Source organism: Pristiophorus japonicus, chromosome 3, assembly GCF_044704955.1.
Source record: "Pristiophorus japonicus isolate sPriJap1 chromosome 3, sPriJap1.hap1, whole genome shotgun sequence".
NCBI lineage: Eukaryota > Metazoa > Chordata > Chondrichthyes > Pristiophoridae > Pristiophorus > Pristiophorus japonicus.
Genome location: NC_091979.1, coordinates 198,729,383 through 198,756,644, shown reverse-complemented (window position 1 = coordinate 198,756,644; position 27,262 = coordinate 198,729,383). Strand labels below are relative to the sequence as shown.

Here is a 27,262-nt window from a genome sequence, read left to right as displayed (position 1 = left end):
GGGAGTGCTGCATTGTCGGAGGTGCCTTCATTTAGATGAGATAATAAACCGAGACCCTGTCTGCCCTCTCGGGTGTACATAAAAAAAAATCCCATGGCACTATTTCAAAGAAGAGCTGGTCATTAGCACATTATCACACTGCTGTTTCTGGGACATTGCTGTGCACATATTGGCTGCTGCGTTTCCTGCGTTGCAACAGTGACAACACTTCAAAAGTACTTCATTGGCTGTAAAGTGCTGTGGGACAACCTGAGGTTGTGAAAGGGCCTATATATACACAGGTCTTTTGTTCTTTTCGTGAATGGAATGCAGAGTGCCTCAAGCTAACAATTTACACTTTTCCAAAAGCAAAATACTGTGGATGCTGGAAATCTGAAATAAAAACAGAAAATACTGGAATATACATTTCCCTTGGTTATACCAGAAACATATGGAATTCCCACCATCTACTCCTGTTCTCCGCTAACAGGTGGAAAACCACCACAATGAAACATATATTTCAAGCCAAACAATAAATTTTTACTTATTGTAAGACAGGAAATTAAACGGAAAACAGTAATCAGTAGATAAAATAGAAATACAGTCGTCAACTTTCTCTGACACACTCATCCCAAGACCAAAATAACAGTGTTTCAAAATTCTGAAGGCTCTCTTTTTAGACTTCTTATAACTGAGCTTCTAGCTCCTTGGAGCTTCATCCTTCCACTGAGACATGGAGCTAAATTATTGAGAATGGTCAATGTTCACCATAACTATATTACCAGGCAGCTTCACACACCTCAGGTCAAAACTGTTTTCTCTGCCCACATTGACCAAGTTACTTTGAAGTCCATATTCTTTCCTCAACAGGCAAGTGTTCGATATTAATTATTTCTACCAGTCAGCTGGTTGGTGTTGCGTCCTTACACTCTACTGTAAACTACTGTAAATCAACACGAGGCACATACTGGAGACAAGGTCACCCTGTGACCTATACCTTTATTCACAGGACCAAGAAGTGATGACCCTGCGTGGGACCTCCCTTTATATACCTGGATGACCAGGTGAGGAGTATCTCCCACAAGTTCACCCCCTGTGATCAAGGTGTGCATTTCTTAGGTGTATACAGTGTAGTTATGTGAAGGTTACAGTTACATGAAGGTTACATACATGACATCACCTCCCACCCGCCCCCCCCCCCCACCCCCATGTCTTTGGGTCGAAGATTGAGTCTTTCAGGCGGTCGACGCTCTCTCGTGGAGCGCCACATTTGGGGCTCTGGTTGTTGAGTCTTGGCATGCGTCTTTGTCACCGATGGTGATTCCGGCTCGTCCGGGCTGGCCGCAGGGACTGTGCATGCTGCTGAAGGTTCTTGTTGCTCGTTCACTGGCAGTGGTGTGGGTAGCATCTCATGATTTTCCTCAGTGTCCATGCTGAACCTTTTTTTTACTTGGTCCAGATGCTTGCGGCATATCTGTCCATTGTTAAGTCTGAACACTATGACCCTATTCCCCTCTTTACCAATTCCAGTACCCTCAAGCCACTTGGGCCCCAAAGCGTGATTAAGAACAAATACAGGGTCATTGATTTCTATACATCTCCCCTGAGTTACGGTCATGGCACTCATTTTGGGACTGGCACTTGCCCTCAACAATGTCTGACAGGACTGGGTGAATGAGGGACAGCGAGTTTTAAGTGTGCGTTTCATGAGTAGTTCCACTGGTGGGACTCCAGTGAGCGAATGCGGTCGGGACCTGTAGGCCAGCAGGAGGCGCGATAGGCGGCATTGAAGGGAGGGTCCTTGAATCCGAAGCATGCCTTGTTTTATGATTTGGACCGCATGTTCTGCCTGGCCATTGGAAGCCGCCTTGAACGGTGCTGTCCTGACATGTTTGAGGCCATTACCCAACATGAACTCCCGGAATTCATAGCTAGTGAAGCACGGACCATTGTCGCTAACCAGGATGTCCGGCAAGCCATGGGTCGCAAAGACCGCATGCAGACTCTCCACTGTGGTGGATGTCGTGCACGAATTCAATATGATGCACTCGATCCATTTCGAGTACGCAACAACAACAATGAGGAACATTTTCCTCATGAACGGGCCCGCGTAGTCTATGTGAATACGTGACCATGGCTTCGTGGACCAGGGCCACGGACTGAGTGGGGCCTCCCTGGGGGCATTGCCCAGCTGGGCACACGTCGTGCACCTGCGAACAGAGTGTTCCAGGTCTGAGTCAATTCCCGGCCACCATACATGTGACCGGGCAATGGCCTTCATTAGCACAATGCCTGGGTGCTCGCTGTGGAGTTCCCTGATGAATGCTTCCCTTCCCTTCTGGGGCATGACTACCCGGCTGCCCCAATGTAGGCAGTCGGCTTGGATGGAGAGTTCATCCATCCGTCTGTGAAGCTGCCTGACCTCTTCAGGGCATGCTCCGTGTGCGGGTGCCCAATCCCCAGTCAGGACACATTTCTTAATCAAGGATAGGAGGGGATCTCTGATGGTCCATGTTTTGATCTGGTGGGCTGAGATGGGGGAGCCTGCGCTGTCGAAAGCATTGACAGCCATGACCATCTCATTGATGGCCAGTGGAAGCCTGCTGAGTGTGTCAGCGCAATTTTCGGTGCCTGGCCGGTGCCGTATGGTGTAGTCATACGCAGCCAGCGTGAGAGCCCATCACTGTATGTGAGCTGACGCATTGGCATTGACAGCTTTGCTGTCGGACAGCAGGGATGTTAATGGTTTGTGGTCCGTTTCTAACTTGAACCTTCTGCCAAAAAGGTACTGGTGCATCTTTTTCACCCCATAGACATATGCGAGTGCTTCCTTTTCAACCATCCCATATCCCCTTTCTGCTTGGGAGAGCGACCTGGAAGCATAAGCCACAGGCTGGAGTTGGCCCTCATCATTACTCTGCTGCAACACGCACCCAACCCCATAGGATGATGCATCGCATGTCAAAACCAATTTCTTACAGGGGTTGTACAGGGTCAACAGCTATTAGAACAAAGCAGGTTCCGCGCCCGATTGAAAGCCCGTTCCTGACAGTCCCCCCAAAACCAATCGCAACCCTTACTCAGGAGCATGTGTAGCAGCTCCAACAATGTACTTAAGTTCGGCAGAAAGTTCCCGAAATAGTTCAATAGTCCCAGAAATGAACACAACTCCGATGTGTTGCAGGACCTGGACGCGCGACGGATCGCCTCTGTTTTGGATTCGGTAGGCCAAATCCCGTCTGCTGTAACTCTCCTGCCCAAAAGCGCGATCTCTGGGGCCAAAAACACACATTTGGACTTCTTTAGACACAGGCCTACCCGGTCCAGTCGGCGTAGCACCTCCTCCAGGTTGTGGAGGTGTTCCTCGGTGTCTCGACCCGTGATAAGGATGTCGTCCTGAAATACGATTGTTCCGGGGATGGAATGGAGCAAGCTTTCCATGTTCCTTTGAAAGATAGCGGCTGCTGAACGAATGCCAAATGGATACCTGTTGTAGACAAACAGCCCCTTGTGCGTGGTGATGGTAGTCAGTAGCTTGGATTCTTCGGCCAGTTCTTGGGTCATGTAGGCCGAAGTGAGGTCCAACTTGGTGAACAGCTTGCCGCCTGCCAGTGTGGCAAAAAGATCCTCCGCTCTCGGAAGCGGGTATTGGTCTTGTAGTGACATTCGGTTGATGGTGACTTTGTCGTCGCCACAGATCCTGACCGAGCCATCCGCTTTTAGGACAGGGACGATGGGGCTTGCCCAGTCGCTGAATTCAACGGGTGAAATTATGCCTTCTCTTAGCAATCTGACCAACTCACTCTCAATTTTCTCCCGCATCACATACGGCACAGCTCTGGCTTTATGGTGCACTGGTGTGGCGTCCGGGGTGATGCGTATCACGACTTTGGTACCTTTGAAAGTCCCGACGCCAGGTTGAAATTGTGACTCAAACTTTTGTAGGACCTGTGAGCATGAACTTCGCTCCACAGATGAAATGGCGTGCACATCCTCCCATTTCCAGTTCATCTCGGCTAGCCAGCTCCTCCCCAAAAGCGCGGGACCATTTCCCGGGACAATCCAGAGTGGCAGCCGATTCTATGATCCATTATGTGTGACCACCAACATTGCACTGCCTAGCACTGGGATGATCTCTTTGGTGTACGTCCGTAATTGCGTGTCAATGCATTCTAGTTTGGATCTGCTAGCTCTGAGTGGCCATTGTTTCTCGAATTGTTGGACACTCATAAGTGACTGGCTGGCTCCTGTGTCCAGCTCCATGCATACTGGGATGCCGTTTAACAGTACTCTCATCATCATAGGTGGCGTCTTTGTGTATGAGCTGTGGATGTTTGCCACCTGAACCCGCTGAACTTCAGCGTCCATTGCTGTGTCCCAAGCATAACCCTGCCTTGCAGACTCCTCTTGTGGTTCATCCGCTTCGTAATCCAGCCTCGCTGCGGGCTTCCTGCACATTCTGGCTAACTGAAGTTACAATTTCTGCAGATAAATTGTTGAAACCTGCAGGTTTTCGCAGCATGTCTGCCCCCGCACCTCCAGCAGGAGCTGAGATTGTTGTGAACAAAAGAGCTATTATCAGGCATTCCTCTCTGATTGTCTCCTTGATTACTCTTGAGCACTCTGTCAGTGGGTGTCAATGGCCCCATCCCGGGATGTATTGTCCCTTGTGATTGTGTAAATATCCGTTCACCCTGCCATTGTCTGTGTTAAGGACCCACCCTAGAGTCTGTTACTGCCTGGTTGGTGTCGAATTGCCCTTGCCTGCCTGCGGGGTTCTGAGTTGCGTTTACCATGTTAACTCCCTTCTCCATCACCATGTTGGGAGCAGAGTTGCGCACGTATATGATCTTGGTTTCCTCCTCCCCCGCCATGAAGGTTTGAGCCATCAACGCCGCTGCTTCCAAGGTCAAGTCCTTGATCTCAATTAACTTCCTAAAATTCCCAGCATGACCGATGCCTTCAATGAAGAAATCCCATAACATCTCTCCCCTGCAGGTGTCTGTGAACTTACAGAGGCTGGCCAAGCGCCGAAGGTCCGCAACAATGTCCGGTATGCTCTGCCCTTCCCGACGTCGGTGCGTATAGAATCGGTGTCAGGCCATGTGTATACTGCTCGCCGGTTTGAGGTGCTCACCGATCAGTTTGCTGAGCTCCTCAAAGGTCTTGTCCGCCGGCTTCTTGGGTGTGAGCAGGTCTTTCATCAGCGCGTATGTCTTAGGTCCACAGCTTGTCAGTCACTGCTGCTCCCAGCCAGTCCTTCGTGACAAAGCTCTGCTGGAGCCTCTCAACAAAATCGTCCCAGTCCTCACCAACACAGTCCCGTTCCTCTGTGCTACCGGTGGCCATTCTCGTGAGTCACTGATTCCCGTTTCTCGTCGCCAAATGTTGCGTCCTTACACATGACTGCAAACTACTGTAAATCAACACAAGGCACATATTGGAGACAAGGTCACTCTGTGACCTGTACCTTTATTCACAGGACCAAGAAGTGATGACCCTGCATGGGACCTCCCTTTATATACCTGGATGACCAGGTGAGGCGTGTCTCCCACAAGTTCACCCCCTGTGGTCAAGGTGTGCATTTCTTAGGTGTATACAGTGTACAGCGTTGTTACATGAAGGTTACATACATGACAGTTAGAAACTACATACAACTGGTTGTCTGCTAGAGTTGTGTCTATTTCAGTCATGCAGAGAGGCTAGAGAAACTGGAATTGAGCAGAGAAGGTTAGGGGGAGATTTAATAGAGGTGTTCAAAATGTTTTGATTGTGTAGTGCAAACTGTTTCCACTGGGAGGAGGGTCAATAACCAAAGGACACAGATTTAAGATAATTGGCAAAATAACCAAGGGGGAGATGGGGAGATTTTTTTTTACACAGTGAGTTGTGATGATCTGGAATGCACTGCATGAAAGGGTGGTGGAAGCAGATTCAATAGTAACTTTGAAAAGGAAAAATTTGCAGGGCTATGGGGAAGAGTGGGGAAGTGGGACTAATTGGATAGCTCTATCAAAGAGTCGGCACAGGCACGATAAGCCGAATGGCCTCCTTCTCTGCAGTAGGATTCTACAACAGGCTCATGACAAAGCTTGCATGGACTGGTTGCATCGAATGGCCTGTTTCTATGTTGTATATCCTATATAAAAGCTCATGTTTGAGCAGGCTGCCCTCGTTTGTTAAACAGAAAGCGGCAGCAAGGCGGCACGTCCTACAAATAACACACAGACCAAAGTGTTTCGGAGTCAGAACATCTAACGCTCGACATATAAACTCTCAAGCTAAAGGGACAAAAGAAAAATCAACAGGAACAGCAGCTGTCGCTTCCATAGAACCAAAGCAGGTTACAACACAGAGGCTATTCAGCCCATTATGTCCGTGCTCTTTTCTCAAGTAATCTACGGTTGCCAACTCTGGTTGGATGTATTCCTGGAGGTTTCAACACTTAAGCTCGTGCCTCCAATCATTGCGCTCCGCTCCACTACCTCCCTCCCCCCCATCCCCCCTTGCAAGCATTAGTCACCTGACATGTCAATTCTCCCGGGGCACCGCCTTCCCACGCCAATTGGAAAGTAAACAAACTGTTCATTTCCTAATTGGATGATTCTTGATCATCAGTCAAAAAGACTATCTTCTCATTTCCAATATTTTTGGAACTAATAAACAAAAGACCACAATGAAAATGAATTTTAAAAATCACCTTATTTTTAACGCCCCTATGATTTTTCTCCCAGATTGCTCTCAATAGTGTCCAGAAGATTAATCTTTAATTACTGGAGACTCAAGTCCTGGAAGGTTGGTAACCCAAAAGTAATTGAATCTAATCCCACTGCTCTGCTCTCTCTCTCGCTCTTCCACAAATATTTATCTTCTTCACTGATTCTCCAACCACTGAAATAACCTTTCCCTATTCACTCTATCAAAATCCTTCATAATTTTAAAACTTTCTAATAAATCATATTGTAGACTTTTTCTTTGCTCAAATTTTTCCTACAGATCAGCGATGATCTAATTGAATGATGGCTCATAGGGCTGAATGGCCTACTCTTATACCTATGTCCCTCAAAAGTTTCCCATTTGCCATAATCCTGGTGAATCTATGGTGTATGTTCTCTATAACTTTGATGTCACTACTAGGTCAGAGACTGGATATTCTGTAGCAAATGGTTCCCCTCCTGACTTTCCAAAGCCTCTCCACCACCTACAAGGCACAGAGTGTAATGAAATACTCTCCACTTTCCTGGATGGGTGAAGCTGCGACAGCACTCAGAAGCTCAACACCATCCAGAAAAAAATAGTCCGCTTGATCAGGAAGCTATCCATCACCTTGAACATCCACCCCACCCATCATCAGCGCAGCATGGTTACAAGTATATTCTATCTATAGGATGCACTGCAGAAAATCATCAAGGCTTCTTTGACAGCACCGACATCACATAGAAGGACAGGGGCGGCAGGTGCATGGTACTACCATCACCAAGTTGTCTTCCAAGTCACATGCCATTCCTTCATCATGAAGTAAGGCGCTGGCTGTATAGGGCTCTCTTAGCTGGGTCTTTGAGTGCCCTGGCATTGACTTTTTTGCGGCACTGCTTCTGCTGCCATCGCCGCTTTGGGGCTATGTTGATGTTGATGATGAAACAGATAAGACGGTGGTCCATCCAGCAGTCGTCAGCTCCTGTCAGGGCACGGGTGATGCGCACATCCTTGTGATCCCTGGCTCGGACAATGACATAGTCGAGCAGGTGCCTGTGTTTGGAGCGAGTGCGTTGCCACAATGCCCTGTACTTGTCCCTCTGGCGGAACAAGGTGTTGGTGATAACAAGGTCGTGCTCTAGGCATTTTGTCAGGAGCAGGGTTCCGCTGGAATTGGCTTTCTCTACCCCCTCTCTGCTGATCACACCTCCCCAGAGGGCTGTGTCCTTGCCGACCCTGGCATTGAAGTCACCCAGGAGAATCAGTTTGTTGTCGATAGGGACACAGGACAGGGATTTTTTGAGGCTGGAGTAAACACGCTCTTTGGTCTCATCTGTTGCATCAGGTGTCGGGGCGTACGCACTGATGACTGTGGCACACTGGTTCCAGGATAGGGTGAGTCGGAGAGTCATGAGACATTCGTTAATCCCGCTGGGGGCATCTCTGAGGCAGTCGACAAGCTCATTCTTGATAGTGAAGGCGGCATTCTTCCTCTGGTTTGCCTTTCCAGAAGAAGGTGTAACCTCCACCTTGTTCCTTGAGCTGGCCTTCCCCTGCCCGCCGGGTCTCGCTTAGGGCAGCGATGTTGACGTTGAAGCATCTATGTTCCCGGGCAACTATGGCGCTGCAGTGTTCCAGCATGTCGCTGTTGGAGTTGTCCATGAGAGTCCTAACATTCCAGGTGCCGAACTTCATGTTAACGAAGTGGAAGATGCCTGTGCATGAGTTCTTTTAATGTGGGGTGGCTGTTGCACACAAGTTACCACATGGGCTTAGCTGAGCAAGGTCTTGGTCCAGTGGCAAGGGGGTCCAAGATGACTGGAGACCAGGTACTGCTGAATGAGCCTAGTTGCCTACGGCGAGATGCAGGCTGTAAGCTCGGCGCTGAGTAGCGCCCTTCGGTGAGATGGTAGGTAATCCGAGGCTTGGCTGGGGCAGGCATTGGGAAGGTCAGAGGTCATGGTGTTCAGAGTGGAAGGAGGAGAGGTCAGGGTGTTCAGAATGGAAGGAGGAGAGGTCAGAGTGGTCACAGCCATTGTGCTTACCATGTGCTGGAGGAGGGAGGCCAGGACGTTGCCGGAGAAAGGGAGGCCCAGAGGGAAGGCTCACGCGTGAGGTAGGCCCAAACCTGTTGTTGAAGTTGGTCGAAGGCTGAACATCACCAGAGGAAGGGAGGCCCGGAGGGAAGGTCCGCGCATGAGGTAGGCCCACTCCTGTTTTTGAAGTTGGTCGAAGGTTCACCACCACTGAGATCGCCTGGGGTCGCCGGAGGTCGCTTGGAACAGTTGAATCGACCGCTGTGAGATGGTCAGGAGCTCCCCGGACATCGACGGTGTCTGTGAGGAGTAGCTGAACCGGCCACAACTGTCGGGGAAGATCGGTTTGACTGGAGATCCGGCACTCACTGATGGAGGTGAAGAGCAAGCATGGTTGGGGAATGAGCACTGGACTCAGGTAGCTGCCCTTGCAGCATGGATTTGTGCTTTAGGGGTAAGAAATGCACCCCTATTAGGGCCACGGGAAGCTTAAACAGTGGAAGGGGAGAGATTGGGGGAGAAAGGGTGTCGGATGGCAACAGACGGCAAGAGAAAAAGTTGTTCAGCAGAGGAGCTCTCTCGGGAGCTGCCACCCCGGCAGCCATCTTATGGTGCATCACTGCTAACCTGGCGTCCCTTGATGACCCTGAGAGGCAGAATGCCCACAGCGCTTGGTCTGCCCTCCAGGCCTCCATAACCAGTGCCTACGAAGAGATGCTCGGTCACTCAACCAGGAAACACCAGGACTGGTTTGATGAGAATGACCAGGAGATCCAAGAGCTAATAAATGGCATTTCTGAGCCTAAAACAACCCAACTCGGGATCAGCAAAACATCGAGGTCCAACAAAAAACCCACGACCTAAAGAATAGATAGTGGGTGGAGAAAGCACAGAATATTCAGCAGCTGGCCGACAGCCATGACGTGCGAGGATTCTTCACCGCAGTCAAGGCCACCTACGGCCTAAATACCCAAGGTTCCACCCCACTGCTGGCCAAGAACGGGGAGACACAAATCAGGTATACCGAGGCAGTCGGGACCCTCTGGAAAAAGCCCTTCAAAGATCTCCTTAACCGAGACTCTGCCTTTGAATCGAGTGTCCTCGACTCCCACAGCATGCTACCTGCCACCATCTCAGCAAAACCCCAGCCCTGCAAAAGGTAGAAAAGGCCATCCGCCAGCTTAAGAACAACAAGGAAACGGGAGGGATGGAATCCCCGCTGAGGCACTAAAGTATGGCGGAGAGGCACTATTGGCACGAATGCATGACCTCATCGCTCTCATCTGGAAGGAGGAAAGCATGCTGGGAGATCTCAGAGATGCAGTAATTGTGACCATCTTTAAAAAAGGGGACAAGTCCGACTCTGCTGGGCGGGCCACATTGTTTGTACGCCTGACACAAGACTCCCAAAGCAAGTGCTCTACTCGGAACTACAGAGGAATCTCCGTTATCAGCCATTGGGAAATCCACCTCAACCATCTTCTCAATGGCTGAGAAGCTCCTCCCGGAGTCACAGTGCGGATTTTGTCCTCTTCGGGGTACAAGGGACATGATTTTTTACAACTCGACAGCTGCAAGAAAAATACAGGGAATAGCACCAACCCTTGCACATGACCTTCTTTGACCTTATAAAGGCCTTTGACAGTGTCAACCGGGAGAGACTATGGAGGATCCTCCTCCGTTTCGGCTGCCCCCAAAATTTCGTCACCATCCTCCGCCTGCTCCATGACGACATACAAGCCGTGATCCTGACCAACGGATCCATTACAGACCCAATCCACGTTCGGACCTGGGTCAAGCAGGGCTGTGTCATCGCGCCATCCCTCTTCTCAATCTTCCTTGCTGCAATGCGCCACCTCACACTCAACAAACTACCCGCTGGAGTGGAACTAAACTACAGAACCAGTGGGAACCTGTTCAACCTTCGCTGTTTCCAGGCCAGATCCAAGACCATCCCAACCTCTGTCATCACACTACAGTACGCGGACAACGCATGCATCTGCGTACATTGAGACTGAACTCCAAGTCATTGTGAACATCTTCACCGAGGTGTATGAAAGCATGGGCCGTACACTAAACATCTGTAAGACAAAGGTCCTCCACCAGCATGACCCTGCCACAAAGCACTACCCCCGAGTCATCAAGATCCACAGCACGGCCCTAGACAATGTGGACCACTTTCCATACCTCAGGAGCCTATAATCAACAAGGGCAGACATCAACGACGAGATTCAACAACGCCTCCAGTGGGCCAGCGCAGCCTTCGGCCACCTGAGGAAAAGAGTGTTCGAAGATCAGGCCCTCAAATCTGCCACTAAGCTCATGGTCTATAGGGCTGCAGTGATACCCGCCCTCCTGTATGGCTCAGAGACATGGACCATGTACAGTAGACACTTCAAATCACTGGAGAAATACCACCAACGATGTCTCCGCAAGATTCTACAAATCCCCTGGGAGGACAGACACGCCAACGTTAGTGTTCTCGACCAGGCCAACAACCTCAGCAACGAAGCACTGACCACACTCGACCAGCTCTGCTGGGTGGCCCACATTTTTGTATGCCTGACACAAGATTCCCAAAGCAAGCGCTCTACTCGGAATTCCTACATGGCAAGTGAGCCCAAGGTGGGCAGAGGAAACGTTTCAAGGACACCCTCAAAGCCTCCTTGATAAAATGCAACATCCCTGCTGACACCTGGGAGTCCCTGGCCAAAGACCACCCGAAATGGAGGAAATGCATCCGGGAGGGCACTGAGTACCTCGAGTCTCATCGCTGAGAGCGTGCAGAAACCAAGCGCAGGCAGCGGAAGGAGCGTGTGGCAAACCAGTCCCACCCACCCTTTCCTTCAACAACTGTCTGTCCCACCTGTGACTGTAATTCCCGTATTGGACTGTTCAGTCACCTAAGAACTCATTTTTAGAATGGAAGCAAGTCTTCCTCAATTTTGAGGGACTGCCTATGATGATGATCGTCACTCGGTCAAAATCCTGGAACTCCCAACCTAACAGTATTATGGGAGTACCTTCATCACATGGTCTGCAGCGGTTCAAGAAGGTCCACCTTCTCTAGGGCAACTAGGGATGGGCAATAAATGCTGGCCTCGCCACCAACGCCCATATCCCGAGAATTTTTTTTAAAAAATGTCTATTTTGTAAAAAAAATTCTGATAATACTGGCTTAACAGTGAAGTTAAGTTAATTGAAGTCAAAATATTTAATAGGTGCTTTATAAAATGAAAGGCAGCTCTCAGTTTCCATCAACGTCCCTTGGAGATTGAAGAGTTTAATGTCTGATCTGAAAGGCTGCACCGGCGACAGTACAGCACTCCTGTAGTACTGCTCTGGAGTGTCAGCCGAGATTCTGTGATCAAGGATCTGGAGAGGGGCTTAAACCCATGATTCTCTGACTCAGAGGAGTGTGTGCTACCCACTGAGCCACAGCTGACACCAACAATGTGAAAACTGCAGAGTGGACGTTGAGAAAGAAAGAATTTAAATAAGCTGAAGGGCCTTCTTCACACAGACCTATATTCTGGCCTTGTACTCGTATGAAGATTGTCTGAAGAAAAATGGACTACAGATCTCATCCTTGATGTCAAAGGTGGAGTTCCTTGCAAACTGGGGCAGCCAGGAGGAAAATAAAAGATTTGATTATAAAAAATAGAATATGGGAAAATGTTTGGGAATCCTTTAAATACCAACAATCTACTCAACAAAGGTGCTACAACAGTGGCAGCTAATCCTCCCCCATGATAGTGTGCTCAAGCTACCACCAACTCTGTTAATTCTGCGCCAGATAAACTGCTACACAGGCCTCAATAGTTCTTTAAAACCCACTTGGGTTCAGTCATTTTAAAAATTCACATAAATGGGACCCAACATCCAATATAATTTCAGCAACCATATCAAAATGACATAAGAAAACAGAATAGAAAAGGAAACTGACAAAGAATGTAAGTGAACAGAGACAGGATTCACTGTTCTGGGCACCTGTCCACCTTCTTTAATTAGTAGTGAAAGCTGTAATATATAGGGCTCAATTTTCCCCAGTGATTCGCACCGTTTTTTTTGAGCAGGCTGCTTTTTTTGTCCGAAGTTTAAAAAAAAGTTTCCCCAATCAATTTGCACCAGCGTAACTCAGTTAGTTGCGATTTTTTTAGTTACCTTTTTTTTCAGCCAAAGAGGGCGTAACCTGCCACCTGTGCCAATTCTGGTCATTAGGAAAGTTTGGCTAGCTGAGAGTTACTTCAGTTCTTCTTAGGCCAGCATATGTGGCCTCTGCAGAAAAACCTTCTGGAGAGTTAAAGAAATCGGCGTAGGTCAGGAAATCGACGCGGGTAAGTGCAGCAGATGCCCGGACAGCAGCAGCAGGAAAGGTAAGGGGGGGGGGGGGGGGCGGGAAAGAGAGTTGGGGGGGGGGGGGGGACAGGAAAGAGAGAGGAGAGGGGGAGGGGCGATGCCTTTCGGGTGTAGTAAGGTGCGGGGACCGGGGTGGGGGGGGGGGGGGGAGGAGGCTATTCGGCCAGGGCTAGGGAAAGGGGAGCGGGACCGGTACTGGCAAGGAGCTCGGGCGGACTAGGGAAACAGACTGGCAAGGTACTCGAGGCTAGGGTCGGGAAAGAGAGAGGGACCGGCAGCGGCAAGGGGCTCGGGGCAGGTGGGGGACGCAGAATGGAAGACGCAGACCGGGAGAACCTTCGACCTGGGATAGAGGCGGGAATTGGCACCGGCATCAGAGGGGGGGGAGGAGGGGGGGAATTTCAATAATTGGAGGTAAGTTGCTGCAATATATTTTAATGTGTTTTTAAGTTGATGCAATGTGTATTAATGTGTTTTTAAGTTGATGCAATGTGTTTTAATGTGTTGCGAGCTGGCTGTATGTTTCACTTTCCAGCCTCTGCTCGCATTGTGTTCCTGGTTACCTTGGCAACCCAATCTTTTTGGCACAGATCAAGGTTCCACCCCCAAAACTAAAGGACAGGTTAGGCTGCGCCAAAATGAAGAAATCTAATGGGGAAACGTAGAACATTTTTGTTGGTGTACTTGGGTCCCCAAAAAATGGGCGTAACTCTTCAAGTACGGCAAAAAAAAGCTTTGGGGAAAATTGAGCCCAATGTTCCACCTAGTGGACGACAGCTCCACCTAATTGACTACTGTAGTAATGCAATCATTGCTGTTTACAATAATGGCCCTGAAATTCCGGTCAGAGGCTTCCTTCGGACGAACGCTTCCGACCTGAAATTTCTCTACAAATGTACCTGGTGGTCCCAGAGGCACCTTCGATTCCGGAAGCGGGTCCATGTCCTCTAGATACGGACGGAGAAGCTGGAGTCACGTGGGCCTGGACAACCAATCACGGTACAGTATTCTCATTGATAATAATGGGAACTCCGATTTTAGGAGTTCCCATCACTATCAATGAGAAAAACATTTTAAAACACCCAAACACAGCATAATAAATTTTAAAAAACACCTCACATATTTAAAATTAATTGAAATTAATTAAATGTTTTAGAAAAAAAAATATTTTTTTTTACATGTTTTAATAGGGTTTAAAATAAACTTACTTGAGTTGACAGAGTTTGTACTATAAAAGGCCTCAGCAACTGGCCAAGGTAAGAATACACTGAAGTCATGCTATCGGTGCCTGTGACAACACATTGCTCAAAGTTAGCCATATGTGAAGGCAGAGTGTTTCTTCTGCAGGAAAACTGGGCATCTTGCGAAAGCGTGCCGACTGAAGAGTAAACCAACTTTCAGTAGAAATCTGCAGCGATTACGTAGCATGGAAGAAAAGCAACATGACAAAAAGATACACGTCACCAGGAGCACAAGGGTATCTAACAGCGATTCGCGAAGTATCATCATCCAAGTAGATGTTGCAGGAACCAGGATATACATGGAAATCAACACTGGCGCATCCGTGAGCATAGTACCGGAATCACTATACCTCGACAAATTGCGTGATTACGCATCGGAGAAACCCAAAGTAGAGCTGCGAGGCTACTCAGGAGAGAAAATTCCTGTCGTATCACTATACCAGTGAAATACAAGGATCAATTTCACAGCTGCACTTTCTTAGTGGCAGGAGACAGGTCTGCCTTACTAGGCAGAAATTGGTTGGGATCACTGAAGCTGGATTGGAATGAAATTTTTCGTGTTGAAACGAGATTTGCATCGAAGGATGATGTCATCAAGAAACATAGAAATATAGAAACATAGAAAATAGGTGCAGGAGTAGGCCATTCGGCCCTTCGAGCCTGCACCACCATTCAATTATGATCATGGCTGATCATGCAACTTCAGTACCCCATTCCTGCTTTCTTTCGATACCCTTTGATCCCTTTAGCCGTAAGGGCCACATCTAACTCCCTTTTGAATATATCTAATGAACTGGCCTGAACAACTTTCTGTGGTAGAGAATTCCACAGGTTCACAATTCTCTGAGTGAAGAAGTTTCTCCTCATCTCGGTCCTAAATGGCTTACCACTTATCCTTAGACTATGACCCCTGGTTCTGGACTTCCCCAACATCGGGAACATTCTTCCTGCATCTAACCTGTCCAATCCCGTCAGAATTTTATATGTTTCTATGAGATCCCCTCTCATTCTTCTAAATTCCAGTGAATATAAGCCGAGTCGATCCAGTCTTTCTTCATATGTCAGTCCTGCCATCCCGGGCATCAGTCTGGTGAACCTTCGCTGCACTCCCTCAATAGCAAGAATGTCCTTCCTCAGATTAGGAGACCAAAACTGTACACAATATTCAAGGTGTGGCCTCACCAAGGCCCTGTACAACTGCAGTATATACTCAAATCCTCTCGCTATGAAGGCCAACGTGCCATTTGCCTTCTTCACCGCCTGCTGTATCTGCATGCCAACACCCAGGTCTCGTTGCACCTCCCCTTTTCCTAATTTGTCACCATTCAGATAATATTCTGCCTTCCTGTTTTTGCCACCAAAGTGGAGAACTTCACATTTATCTACATTATACTGCATCTGCCATGTATTTGCCCACTCACCTAACCTGTCCAAGTCACCCTGCAGCCTCTTAGCATCCTCCTCACAGCTCACACTGCCACCCAGCTTAGTGTCATCTGCAAACTTGGAAATATTACATTCAATTCCTTCGTCTAAATCATTAATGTATATTGTAAATAGCTGGGGTCCCAGCACTGAACCTTGCAGTACCCCACTAGTCACTGCCTGCCATTCTGAAAAGGACCCGTTTATCCTGACTCTCTGCTTCCTGTCTGCCAACCAGTTCTCTATCCATGTCAGTACATTACCCCCAGTACCATGTGCTTTGATTTTGCACACCAATCTCTTGTGTGAGACCTTTTGAAAGTTCAAATGCACCACATCCACTGGTTCTCCCTTGTCCACTCTACTGGTTACATTCTCAAAAAATTCAAGAAGATTTGTCAAGCATGATTTCCGCTTCGCACAACAAGATTGCCAATTAATCCTCTCTCATTACACAACACCCAGTCTAGGATGGCCAGCTCTCTAGTTGGTTCCTTGACATATTGGTCGAGAAAACCATCCTTTATACACTCCAGGAAATCCTCCTCCACTGTATTGCTACCAGTTTGGTTAGCCCAATCTATATGGAGATTAAAGTCACCCATGATAACTGCTGTACCTTTATTGCATGCATCACTAATTTCTTGTTTGCTGCTGTCCCCAACCTCACTACTAATGTTTGGTGGTCTGTACACAACTCCCACTAGCATTTTCTGTATCCAAAGGTGTTCTGTAAAACAGGCAGTCCAATCCAAGGCTTCAAGGCGAGTGTCGGTGTACAGAAGGACGCTAGACCGGTTTACTGCAAGCCACGTCCCATATCATATCCACTCAAGGTGAGAGTTGAGCAAGACTCAAAAGACCAGAGACTTTGAACATTATCTCTAAGATAGATCTATGTAATTGGGTTACACCCAATGTTGTTGTACCCAAGTCAGATGGTAAGGTTGTGTCGTGATTATAAAGTAACCGTAGACCAAGTTCGAGAGGGTAATCTCCCCAATACATTATTGAATATAGAAGATTTGTTCGCAATGCTGACAGGTGGTCAGATCTTCTCAAAGTTATCTCTCATAAACTTTACAACTTGAACTATATGAGGAGTCCAAGTCATGCTCGACTATAAATACTCATCTAGGCCTAAATCAATTTAATAGGCTGCCATTTGGAGTGTCTTACACCCCCCCGCCATATTCCAAGGGGTGATGAACCAGATTTTGCAAGGTATTAAAGGGATAATAAGTTATTTAGATGACATGCCAATTTCAGCACTAAACAGGCAAATCCATAATAATGTTTTGAATGAAGTCCTCAAATGGCTAGAGAAGCACGAGTGACTGCTCGCAAGTGTGAGTTATTTCAAAACTCTGGAGTACCTAGGGTACAGAGTAGACAAAGATGGTTTACATCCAACTAAGAGAAAACTAGATGCAATTAGAAATGCACCCACTCCCAAGAATGTCACTGAACTTCGATCATTTTTGGGTCTTTTGAACTATTATGGGAAGTTCCTACCAAATTTGGCTACAGTATTAGATCCACTGAATGAGCTGTTGAAAAAACAGGTTCATTGGAAGTGGTCAGAAGAATGCGACACAGCATTCAAGGAGTGTAAAAGCCAATTGGTAGAGAGCACCATGTTAGTTCACTATGACCTAACTAAGGAGATCAAACTAGCATGTGACGAGTTGGGGCAGTGATCTCCCATGTACTACATAGTGGGGAGGAGAGACCAATTGCTTTTGCTTCACACACTCTCATTGCCAGTTAGCATAATTATGCGCAAATCGAAAGGGAAACTTTGGCATTAATTTTTGAGGTCATGAAATTCCACAAATACTTGTATGATCGTAAATTTACCATCGCTATGGACCATAAGCACCCGACAGCAATCCTCCATCCAAAGTCCCCAGTTCCAACCTTAGCTGCAGCCCAAATACAGAGATTGCTTTGATTTTGTCAGCATATGTGTATGACATTGAGTACAGACGTTCAGCTGATCACGGTAATGCTGATGCTATGTCTAGATTGCTTCCCCATCAAAAGTTCCCCATCTATAGGGAAGAAGTGTTCTATTTTTCATACATTGATTAACTGCCAGTCACAGCTGAAGAGATTGGTAGAGCAACCGTGTCCCAGTTATGTCAAAGGTATATGATTATATTGCAAATGGCTGGCCAAACCAGGTAACAGACAAAGATATTCATCCATTCTTCATTCGTAGGAATGAATTATCAGTGGATAAAGATTGTATCATATGGGGTGCAAGAGTGATTATCCCAAATAAATTCAGGTCCAAATTATTAGGAGATCTTCATGATCAGCACCTGGGAATATGCTTGATCAAGATTTTTGCACGCAGTTACTTATGGTGGCCAGGTCCAGATAAAGATATAGAGTACGTCGTTAGTCAGTGTACGACATGTCAATCGATAAGCAAGAAACCACCACCAGTACCATTACAGCCATGGAAATGGCCTCCCAGGATGTGGCAAAGGTTACATATCGATTTTGCTGATCTAGAAGGACAATTGTTCATTGTAATTGATAGCCATTTGAGATGGTTAGACGTGTTTCTGATGCGGAAAATAACAAGTAAAATACTGGACCATTTGCGAAAATTATTTTCTTCATATGGCCTCCCAGAAGAAATTGTATCTTATAATGGACCACAATTTTGTTCAGAAGAATTTGCACCGTTCACGAGCAAAAATGGTGTGAAACATACCAAGATTCCATTGTACCACCCTGCTTCAAATGGTGCAGCAGAGCGCACTGTACAAATTGTAAAATGTGCCCTCACCAAACAAATGTTGGATCCAAATCCAAAGGAACGACAGTTGTCATTGGACCACAAATTGGCTAATTTTCTGATTACATATTGTAATACTCCTCATACCAGCAGAGTTGTTTCTCAAACGACAGCCACAAACCAGAATCTCGTTGTGAAAGCCAAACCTGGCACAGTCCGTAGAGGAGAAACAATTAAGTCAAAAAGAGAATCATGATAGAGGTAGAGTAAGAGAGAAAAATGTGAAATGAAATCAGAAGGTGAGAGTGAAGAAACATCACCATAAATGGTTAAAGTGGTTACCAGGAAGAGAAGCCATTTACAGGTCGAGGCCACAACTGCCTGTTTGTAAGCCTGGTCTACCTGCCCAGTGCTGTACCAGCTGGAGCAGACAGTGGTATGTTTCAGATAGGATACAGTGGATCTGAGGGAATGCAGAACTCGAGTCTTAATTTCAGAGAAGAGTTAGACCTTTGTGAAGAAAACTTCTTGGAGCCATTCTGTGCATGTTGTTGGCTGACCTAGGAGCAAACCAAGTGTTAGCACCATCCCCCTACCCCCACATCCGCAGAGTTCATCCTTTTTAAGTGTGAGCTAATGTATTTTTATGGCTGTATATATTCAGTTGGGTCAGAAATAGAAACAGTAGTTTTGGAAAACTTAATGCAATGATAGGATTGGTGAAAACTGTAACACTTTCAAGTGGTTAGGTTTCAATGGGACTCTTGCCGCTCCTTCGCCCCTCCTGCTGTGCCTGCCCGCACTGCAATCAGCAACCTGGCTTCGCAGCTGCTGCCCTCCTGCAGTAGCACGCGCTGCGTCCTGAAGTGGCATGCCGCCGCATGTTGCTCCCTCCAATTCCCCGGCCTGCTGATGGTCTTGCAGGCTGGGACCGCGCCGATTTCCAGGCCGGGCTGCCGCATATTGCTCCATCCAATGGCCCCGGCCTGCTGATTGGGGCCCAGGAGAGGCATGAGTTGGGGCCCAGAAGAGGCAAGGGCCCAGGGTAGCGATATGTGTGTGCGTGAGGTCCGTGCAGCAGAGCTGGTCTCCAATCGTCTGAGTTAACCCTTGCCACTGGACCAAGACCTAGCTCTGTCAAGCCCGTGTGGTGGCTGGTGTGCCACGGCCACCACACGTTAAAAAAATCCACACATAGGCATCTTCCACCCTTCAAGATGCAGTTCGGGATCTGGAATATTAGCTCCTTCATTGAAACACCTGTGAACTCATCCCTTTTTGGCATGGAAGCAAGTCATCCTTGCTTCGAGGGACTGCCTATGACTGACTGACTTCAATAGGAACTTTGGCAATCTCCATTTCAGCCAATCGGTTTAAATTGCTTATTTGAGCCAATTAAAACAAAGTGTGGCACTTGTTCTTTGCCTGCTGTGGACAGACTTAATAATGCAAGAACTACATCTTTATGCAATATTTTGAACTACCATATATACTCGCGTATCATGCGACTTTTGAAGACCTAAATTGTAACCTAAATTTGGGGGGTAGCATGATACGCGAGATACAAAATTTGCGGGTGTGAAGTGCTGGCCAAGATTAGGCTGTTAGGCTGTTAAGCAGACCGTATCCATTTACGGTAAGTCAAATAGTACATATGTATATCAAATAAAGATGATTTTGATAAAACTGCTGTTTTACTTGCTGATACACACGTAAAGTTTACGCTTTCCAAATCAGCTGAGAGGCTAACTACCAAAGGAAAACAGAAAAGATTCTTAATTTCGGACACAGCTTTCTCCGACACCAAACAGCTTTAACGTTGTTGCTTTGTTCCGCTTCGGCAACAACTTGCAGCTTAAATTTGGCAGTATATTTCTTCGCAGATCTTTTCTCCATAGTGGCTAAGGGTAGAATGTAAAAATATATTTGTCATAGTTTACTACCTTAGATGAGATTTGGAACGAAATACGGTAACTGTTTATTATCGTAATGAGAAACAGCAAAACAGCTGTTTCTCATTTGGTTGTTTACGGCGGAAGAGTCGTTTCATGATTCGGTTGTTAAGGTCTGTATTCGATCGTTGTTATGTGTTAGGGTACTTGTTACGTGTTGGGTACTTGTTAAACTTGTTTGAAAGCCTAGCCTAGTGTCATCTGGTATCTCAAAAAAGTGACTCGCATGATACATAGGATATATGATAAAATCATGTTTTGGGGACGAAAATTTAGGGGTCGCATGATACGTGAGATCGTAGGATACGCGAGTATATACGGTATATGCAGGACTTTTACTTTTATAAGTACATGTGTGCTAAGAATAACAAATGGAGGTTAAGAATTTCCCAAGTCACTGTGTTTGTAAAGATTACCTCTGTTCAATGTAAATTGCGAAATCGTAAAAATAATTTTAAAATGAGATTTTATAAGATACACACAACAAAGAAAATCTTCACAAACATAGCTACAACATCACAACAGTGACTAGAAAAATGTTGCATTCCATTAAGTGCATTTTACAGTTTGGAGAAAATTAAAAGGGTACCTATCCCACCTTTTTTAGATGCCCAAAATTAGATGTGCTGTTTTGCTATGTCATAGCTAAAAATGTATCAGCAATTAATCTACCACAAATTAGAGAGATTTTTTACATCTATTAATATATAAAGGATAATAAATGGCTGGCAGTAAATTTGAAGCCAAATTCAAATCAAGCATATCTAACAATGTCATCATTCCCAAGGATAAAACTCTGTGGCTTGTGATCAATAGAACACTCGTTATTCAAATTCTACCTTCAATTCACTGCCAATTGCAGTATTTGATATAATCTGTACTAAATAGTTTCTTGAAAAAATGAGCAATATTGAGCCACCACTCAGGCCCATAGAGTGGAAGGACACTGTTTTGATCATATGTTCTGTTCAATTTGAGATGCGAGCCAAGCCACCAGGGCATGGCTTAACCATCATCTTGGTGTGTGGGACGGGGAGGGGGAGGATAAGTTAGCAGGGCTGGAATTGTTGTTTGTACATCCCAGCAAGGACATCAGTGGATGTTTAGGAGAAGGGTTCCAAATCCACTTAATAACAGACACAAGTCCATGGGAGTCTTGATGGTGTTGGTATGATTGTCCTTATGCTGGAGAGTAAAAGAAGGAAAGAAAGACTTGCATTTATATAGCACTTTTCACAACATCAGGATGTTCCAAAGCACTTCACAGTCAATAAAGTACATGTGAAATGTAATCAGTGTTGTAATGTAGGAAACGTGACAGCCAATTTGCAAACAGCAAGGTTCCACAAGTTGCAATGTGATAAACGACCAGATAATCTGTTTCTTTTGAAAGTGATGTTGAGGGTGAAATATTGGGCAGGACATCAGGGAGAACTCTATATCTCTTCTTCAAAAAGTGCCACGGGATATTTTACGTTCACCTGAGAGGGGAAACAGGACCTCGGTTTAACATCTAATCTGAAAGATGGGCTACTCTGACAGTACTGCCCTGGGGACTCAGTGAAGATTTTGTGCTCAGGTATCTGAAGTGGGACTTGAACTCACAATCTACTGATGCAGACTCTACGACTCTCAGACATAGAAACATAGAAACATAGAAAATAGGTGCAGGAGTAGGCAATCCGGCCCTTCGAGCCTGCACCACCATTCAAAAAGATCATGGCTGATCATACCTTCAGTACCCCGTTCCTGCTTTTTCTCCATACCCCTTGGTCTCTTTAGCCGCAAGGGCCATATCGAACTCCGTCTTGAATATATCCAATTAACCGGCAACTCTCTGCGGTAGGGATTTCCATAGGTTAACAATTCTCTGAGTGAAGAAGTTCCTCCTCATCTCAGTCCTAAATGGCTTACCCCTTATCCTAAGACTATGTCCCCTGCTTCTGGACTTCCCCAACATCGGGAACATTCTTCCCACATCTAACCTGTCCAGTTCCGTCAGAATTTTATATGTTTCTATGAGATCCCCTCTCATCCTTCTAAACTCCAGTGAATAAAGGCCCAGTCGATCCAGTCTCTCCTCATATATCAGTCCTGCCATCCCAGGAATCAGTCTGGTCAACCTCCACTGCACTCCCTCAATAGCAAGAATATCCTTCCTCAGATTAGGAGACCAAAACTGAACACAATATTCCAGGTGGGGTCTCGCCAAGGCCCTGTACAACTGCAGTAAGACTTCCCTGCTCCTATACTCAAATCTCCTTGCTATGAAGGCCAACATACCATTTGCCTTCTTCACCGCCTGCTGTACCTGCAAGCCAACCTTCAATGACTGATGAATCATGACACCCAGGTCTCGCTGCACCTCCCCTTTTCCTAATCTGCCGCCATTCAGATAATATTCTGCCTTCGTGTTTTTGCCCCCAAAGTGGATAACCTCACATTTATCAACATTATACTGCATCTGCCATGTATTTGCCCACTCGCCTAAACTGTCTAAATCACCCTGCAGCCTCTTAGTGTCCTCCTCACAGCTCACACCGCCACCCAGTTTAGTGTCATCTGCAAACTTGGAGATATTACATTCAATTCCATCATCCAAATCATTAACGTATATTGTAAAAAGCTGGGGTACCAGCACTGAGCCCTGCGGCCCTCCACGAGTCACTGCCTGCCATTCTGAAAAGGAACCGTTAATCCGGACTCTCTGCTTCCTGTCTGCCAACCAGTTCTCTATTCACATCAGTACATTACCCCAATACCATGTGCTTTGATTTTGCACACCAATCTCTTGTGTGGGACCTTGTCAAAAGCCTTTTGAAAGTCCAAATACACCACATTCACTGGTTCTCCCGTCGACTCTACTAGTTACATCCTCAAAAAATTCCAGAAGATTTGTCAAGCATGATTTCCCCTTCATAAATCCATGCTGACTTGGACCAATCCTATCACTGTTTTCCAAATGTGCTGCTATTTCATCCTTAATGATTGATTCCAACATTTTCCCCACTACTGATGTCAGGCTAACTGGTCTATAATTACCCGTTTTCTCTCTCCCTCCTTTTTTTAAAAAGTGGTGTTACATTAGCAACCCTCTAGTCCATAGGAACTGATCCAGAGTTGATAGACTGCTGGAAAATTACCAATGCATCCACTATTTCTAGGGCCACTTCCTTGAGTACTCTGGGATATAGACTATCAGGCTCTGGGGATTTATCTGCCTTCAATCCCGTCAATTTCCCTAACACAATTTCCCACCTAATAAGGATATCCTTCAATTCCTCCTTCTCACTGGATCTTCGGACCCCTAGTACATCGGGAAGGTTATTTGTGTCTTCCTTTGTGAAGACAGAACCAAAGTACTTGTTCAATTGGTCTGCTATTTCTTTGTTCCCCATTATAAATTCAACCGAATCCGACTGCAAGGGACCAACATTTGTCTTCACTAATCTTTTTCTCTTCACATATCTATAGAAGCTTTTGCAGTCATTTTTTATGTTTCCAGCAAGCTTCCTCTCATACTCTATTTTCCCCTTTTTAATTAAACCCTTTGTCCTCCTCTGCTGTATTCTAAATTTCTCCCAGTCCTCCAGCTTGCTACTTTTTCTGGCTAATTTGTATGCCGCTTCCTTGGATTTAACACTATCCCTAATTTCCCTTGTTAGCCACGGTTGAGCCACCTTCCCCGTTTTATTTTTACTCCAGACAGAGATGTACAATTGCTGAAGTTCATCCATGTGATCTTTAAAGGTTTGCCATTGCCTATCCACCGTCAACCCTTTAAGTATCATTTGCCAGTCTAATCTAGCCAATTCGCACCTCATACCATCAAAGTTACCTTTCCTTAAGTTCAGGACCATAGTCTCGGAATTAACTTTGTCACTCTCCATCTTAATAAAAAATTCTACCATATTATGGTCATTCTTTCCCAAGGGGCCTCGCACAACTTGATTGTTAATTAGTCCTTTCTCATTACACATCACCCAGTCTAGGATGGCCAGCTCTCTGGTTGGTTCCTCGACATATTGGTCTAGAAAACCATCCCTAATATACTCCAGGAAATCCTCCTCCACCGCATTGCTACCAGTTAGGTTAGCCCAATCAATATGTAGATTAAACTCGTCCATGATTACTGCTGTACCTTTATTGCACGCATCCCTTATTTCTTGTTTGATGCTGCCCCCAACCTCACTACTACTGTTTGGTGGCTTGTACACAACTCCCACTAGCGTTTTTTGCCCTTTAGTATTCCGTAGCTCCACCCATACCGATTCCACATCATCCAAGCTAATGTCCTTCCTTCCAATTGCATTAATTACCTCTTTAACCAGCAATGCCACCCCACCTCCTTTTCCTTTCTGTCTATCCTTCCTAAATGCTGAAAACCCCTGGAGTTCCCAGCCTTGGTCACCCTGGAGCCATGTCTGCGTGATGCCAATCACATCATACCTGTTAACTGCTATCTGCACAGTTAGTGCATCCACCTTATTCCGAATACTCCTCGCATTGAGGCACAGAGCCTTCAGGCTTGTCCTTTTAACACACTTTGACCCTTTATAATTCTGCTGTAAAGTGTCCCTTTTTGTTTTTTGCCTTGGGTTTCTCTGCCCTCCACTTTTACTATTCTCCTTTCTATCTTTTGTTTCTGTCTCCATTTTATTCCCCTCTGTCTCCCTGTATAGGTTCCCAGCCCCCTGCCATATTAGTTTAACTCCTCCCCAACAGCACTAGCAAACACTCCCCCTAGGACATTGGTTCCGGTCCTGCCCAGGTGCAGACCGGCCATTTGTACTGGTCCCACCTCCCCCAGAACCGGTTCCAATGTCCCAGGAATTTGAATCCCTCCCTACTGCACCACTGCTCAAGCCACGTATTCATCTGAGCTATCCTGTGATTCCTACTCTGACTAGCAAGTGGCACTGGTAGCAATCCTGAGATTACTACTTTTGAGGTCCTACTTTTTAATTTAACTCCTCGCTCCCTAAATTCATCTCGTAGAACCTCATCCCGTTTTTTACCTATATCGTTAATACCTATATGCGCCACGACAACTGGCTGTTCACCCTCCCTTTTCAGAATGTCCTGCACCCGCTCCGAGACATCCTTGACCCTTGCACCAGGGAGGCAACATACCATCCTGGAGTCTCGGTTGCGGTCGCAGAAACGCCTATCTATTCTCCTTATAATTGAATCCCCTATCACTATTGCTCTCCCACTCTTTTTTCTGCCCTCCTGTGCAGCAGAGCCAGCTATGTTGCCATGAACTTGGCTGCTGCTGCTCCTCCCTGATGAGTCATCCCCCTCAACAGTATCCAAAGCGGTGTATCTGTTTTGCAAGGGGATGACCGCAGGGGACCCCTGCACTACCTTCTGTGCACTGCTCTTCCTGTTGGTCTTCCATTCCCTATCTGGCTGTGGACCCTTCACCTGCGGTAAGACCAACTCACTCAATGTGTTATTCACATCATTCTCAGCATCGTGGATGCTCCAGAGTGAATCCACCCGTAGCTCCAGTTCCGCAACGCGGTTCGTCAGGAGCTGCAGGCGGATACACTTCCCGCACACGTAGTCATCAGGGACCCCGGAGGTGTCCCTGATTTCCCACATGATACAGGAGGAGCATAATACGTGTCCGAGTTCTCCTGCCATGACTTAACCCCTAGATTAACTTAATTTGGTAACAACAATGCTAAAGGTTACTTATTGAAATAGAAAAGAAAAAGAAAAACTACTTACCAATCACCAGCCAATTACTTACCCCCTTGGCTGTGACGTCACCTTTCGATTTCTTTCTACTTCTTTTTTGCCTTCTGTCCCCGCTGCAGCTGTCCAAGCACGCCTTTATAGGCCTCTCCACGCACCCCGGACTCGCGCTGCTCGAACTGCCGCTCCTCCTCCAACGTTGGGCTTTTATAGGCCGCTCCACGCACCCCGGACTCACGCTGCTCGAACTGCCTCTCCTCCTCCAATGTTGGGCTTTTATAGGCCGCTCCATGCACCCTGGACTCGCGCTGCTTGAACTGCCTCTCCTCCTCCGACATTGGGCCTTTATAGGCCGCTCCTCGCACCACGGACACGCTACGACCACTGAACTAAGGTTCATACCATGTAAATAGCCCTCATCTGATACTAACAGCCCTAGGTCAATCCTAACCAGTTTCTCCCTCAACTGGCACTTCAATTCAATTAACCTTAAGCAGTGCCGACCAGCAGATCTTGTGTCGAGTCCGTACGACCAACTGTTAAGAGTAACCAATTGGTCTTGCAATCGGCATCACTATGCTTATTGAATATTAACTTATCTTCTCATTTTTGAAGCGATAACTGGTGAGTAGAGCTAGTGTTGAATCTGTTGGTCTTTGAATCAGCAACTGGTCAGTTTCATGCCATGCACTGGTGCTTTAGATCAAATTCTAATTTTAAACAGTGCTAGTTAATAGTGCAGCACTTGCTGACTGTAAAACCAGCTGTTACAATGTATAGCTAATCCTACAGCAGGTAGAGAGAAGCAGATTATCGGCAGTGCTGGCATGGGTGAGTGGAAAAACTGGGGAAGAAGCAGTCGGAGGAACATCATTTCTGCAGTAGGGCCATAGGAACAGGAGTAGACTATTCTGCCCCTCGAGCCTGCTCTACCATTCAATCAGATCATGGCTGATCTGTATCTTAACTCCATTTATCCCCCTTATCCCTTGCTAACCTTACCCAACAAAAATCTAATGATCTCAGTCCTGAAAGCTTGAATTGTCCCAGGCTCCACATCCTTTTGAGGGATGCAATTCCAGATTTCTACTACCTTTTGTGTGCATAAAGTGGTTTTTG

The 27,262-nt window shown here is 46.5% G+C and overlaps 1 protein-coding gene across 4 annotated transcripts in view; it reads right to left on the bottom strand.

Annotated features, from left to right (window-relative positions):
• Positions 1-27,262, bottom strand: part of LOC139260068 (partitioning defective 3 homolog B-like) — a 1,396,127-nt gene that overhangs the window by 898,331 nt on the left and 470,534 nt on the right. Inside the window, exon 1 of one of the 4 annotated variants that reach the window (XM_070876198.1) lies at positions 12,876-13,007. The exons of the other annotated variants lie outside the window; for them this stretch is intronic. Within the exon in view, the coding sequence (XP_070732299.1) occupies positions 12,876-12,929 (54 nt within the window). The 5' untranslated portion in view covers positions 12,930-13,007. Of the gene's footprint in view, positions 1-12,875; positions 13,008-27,262 lie in introns of those variants that run through there. 4 annotated transcript variants of the gene reach the window in all.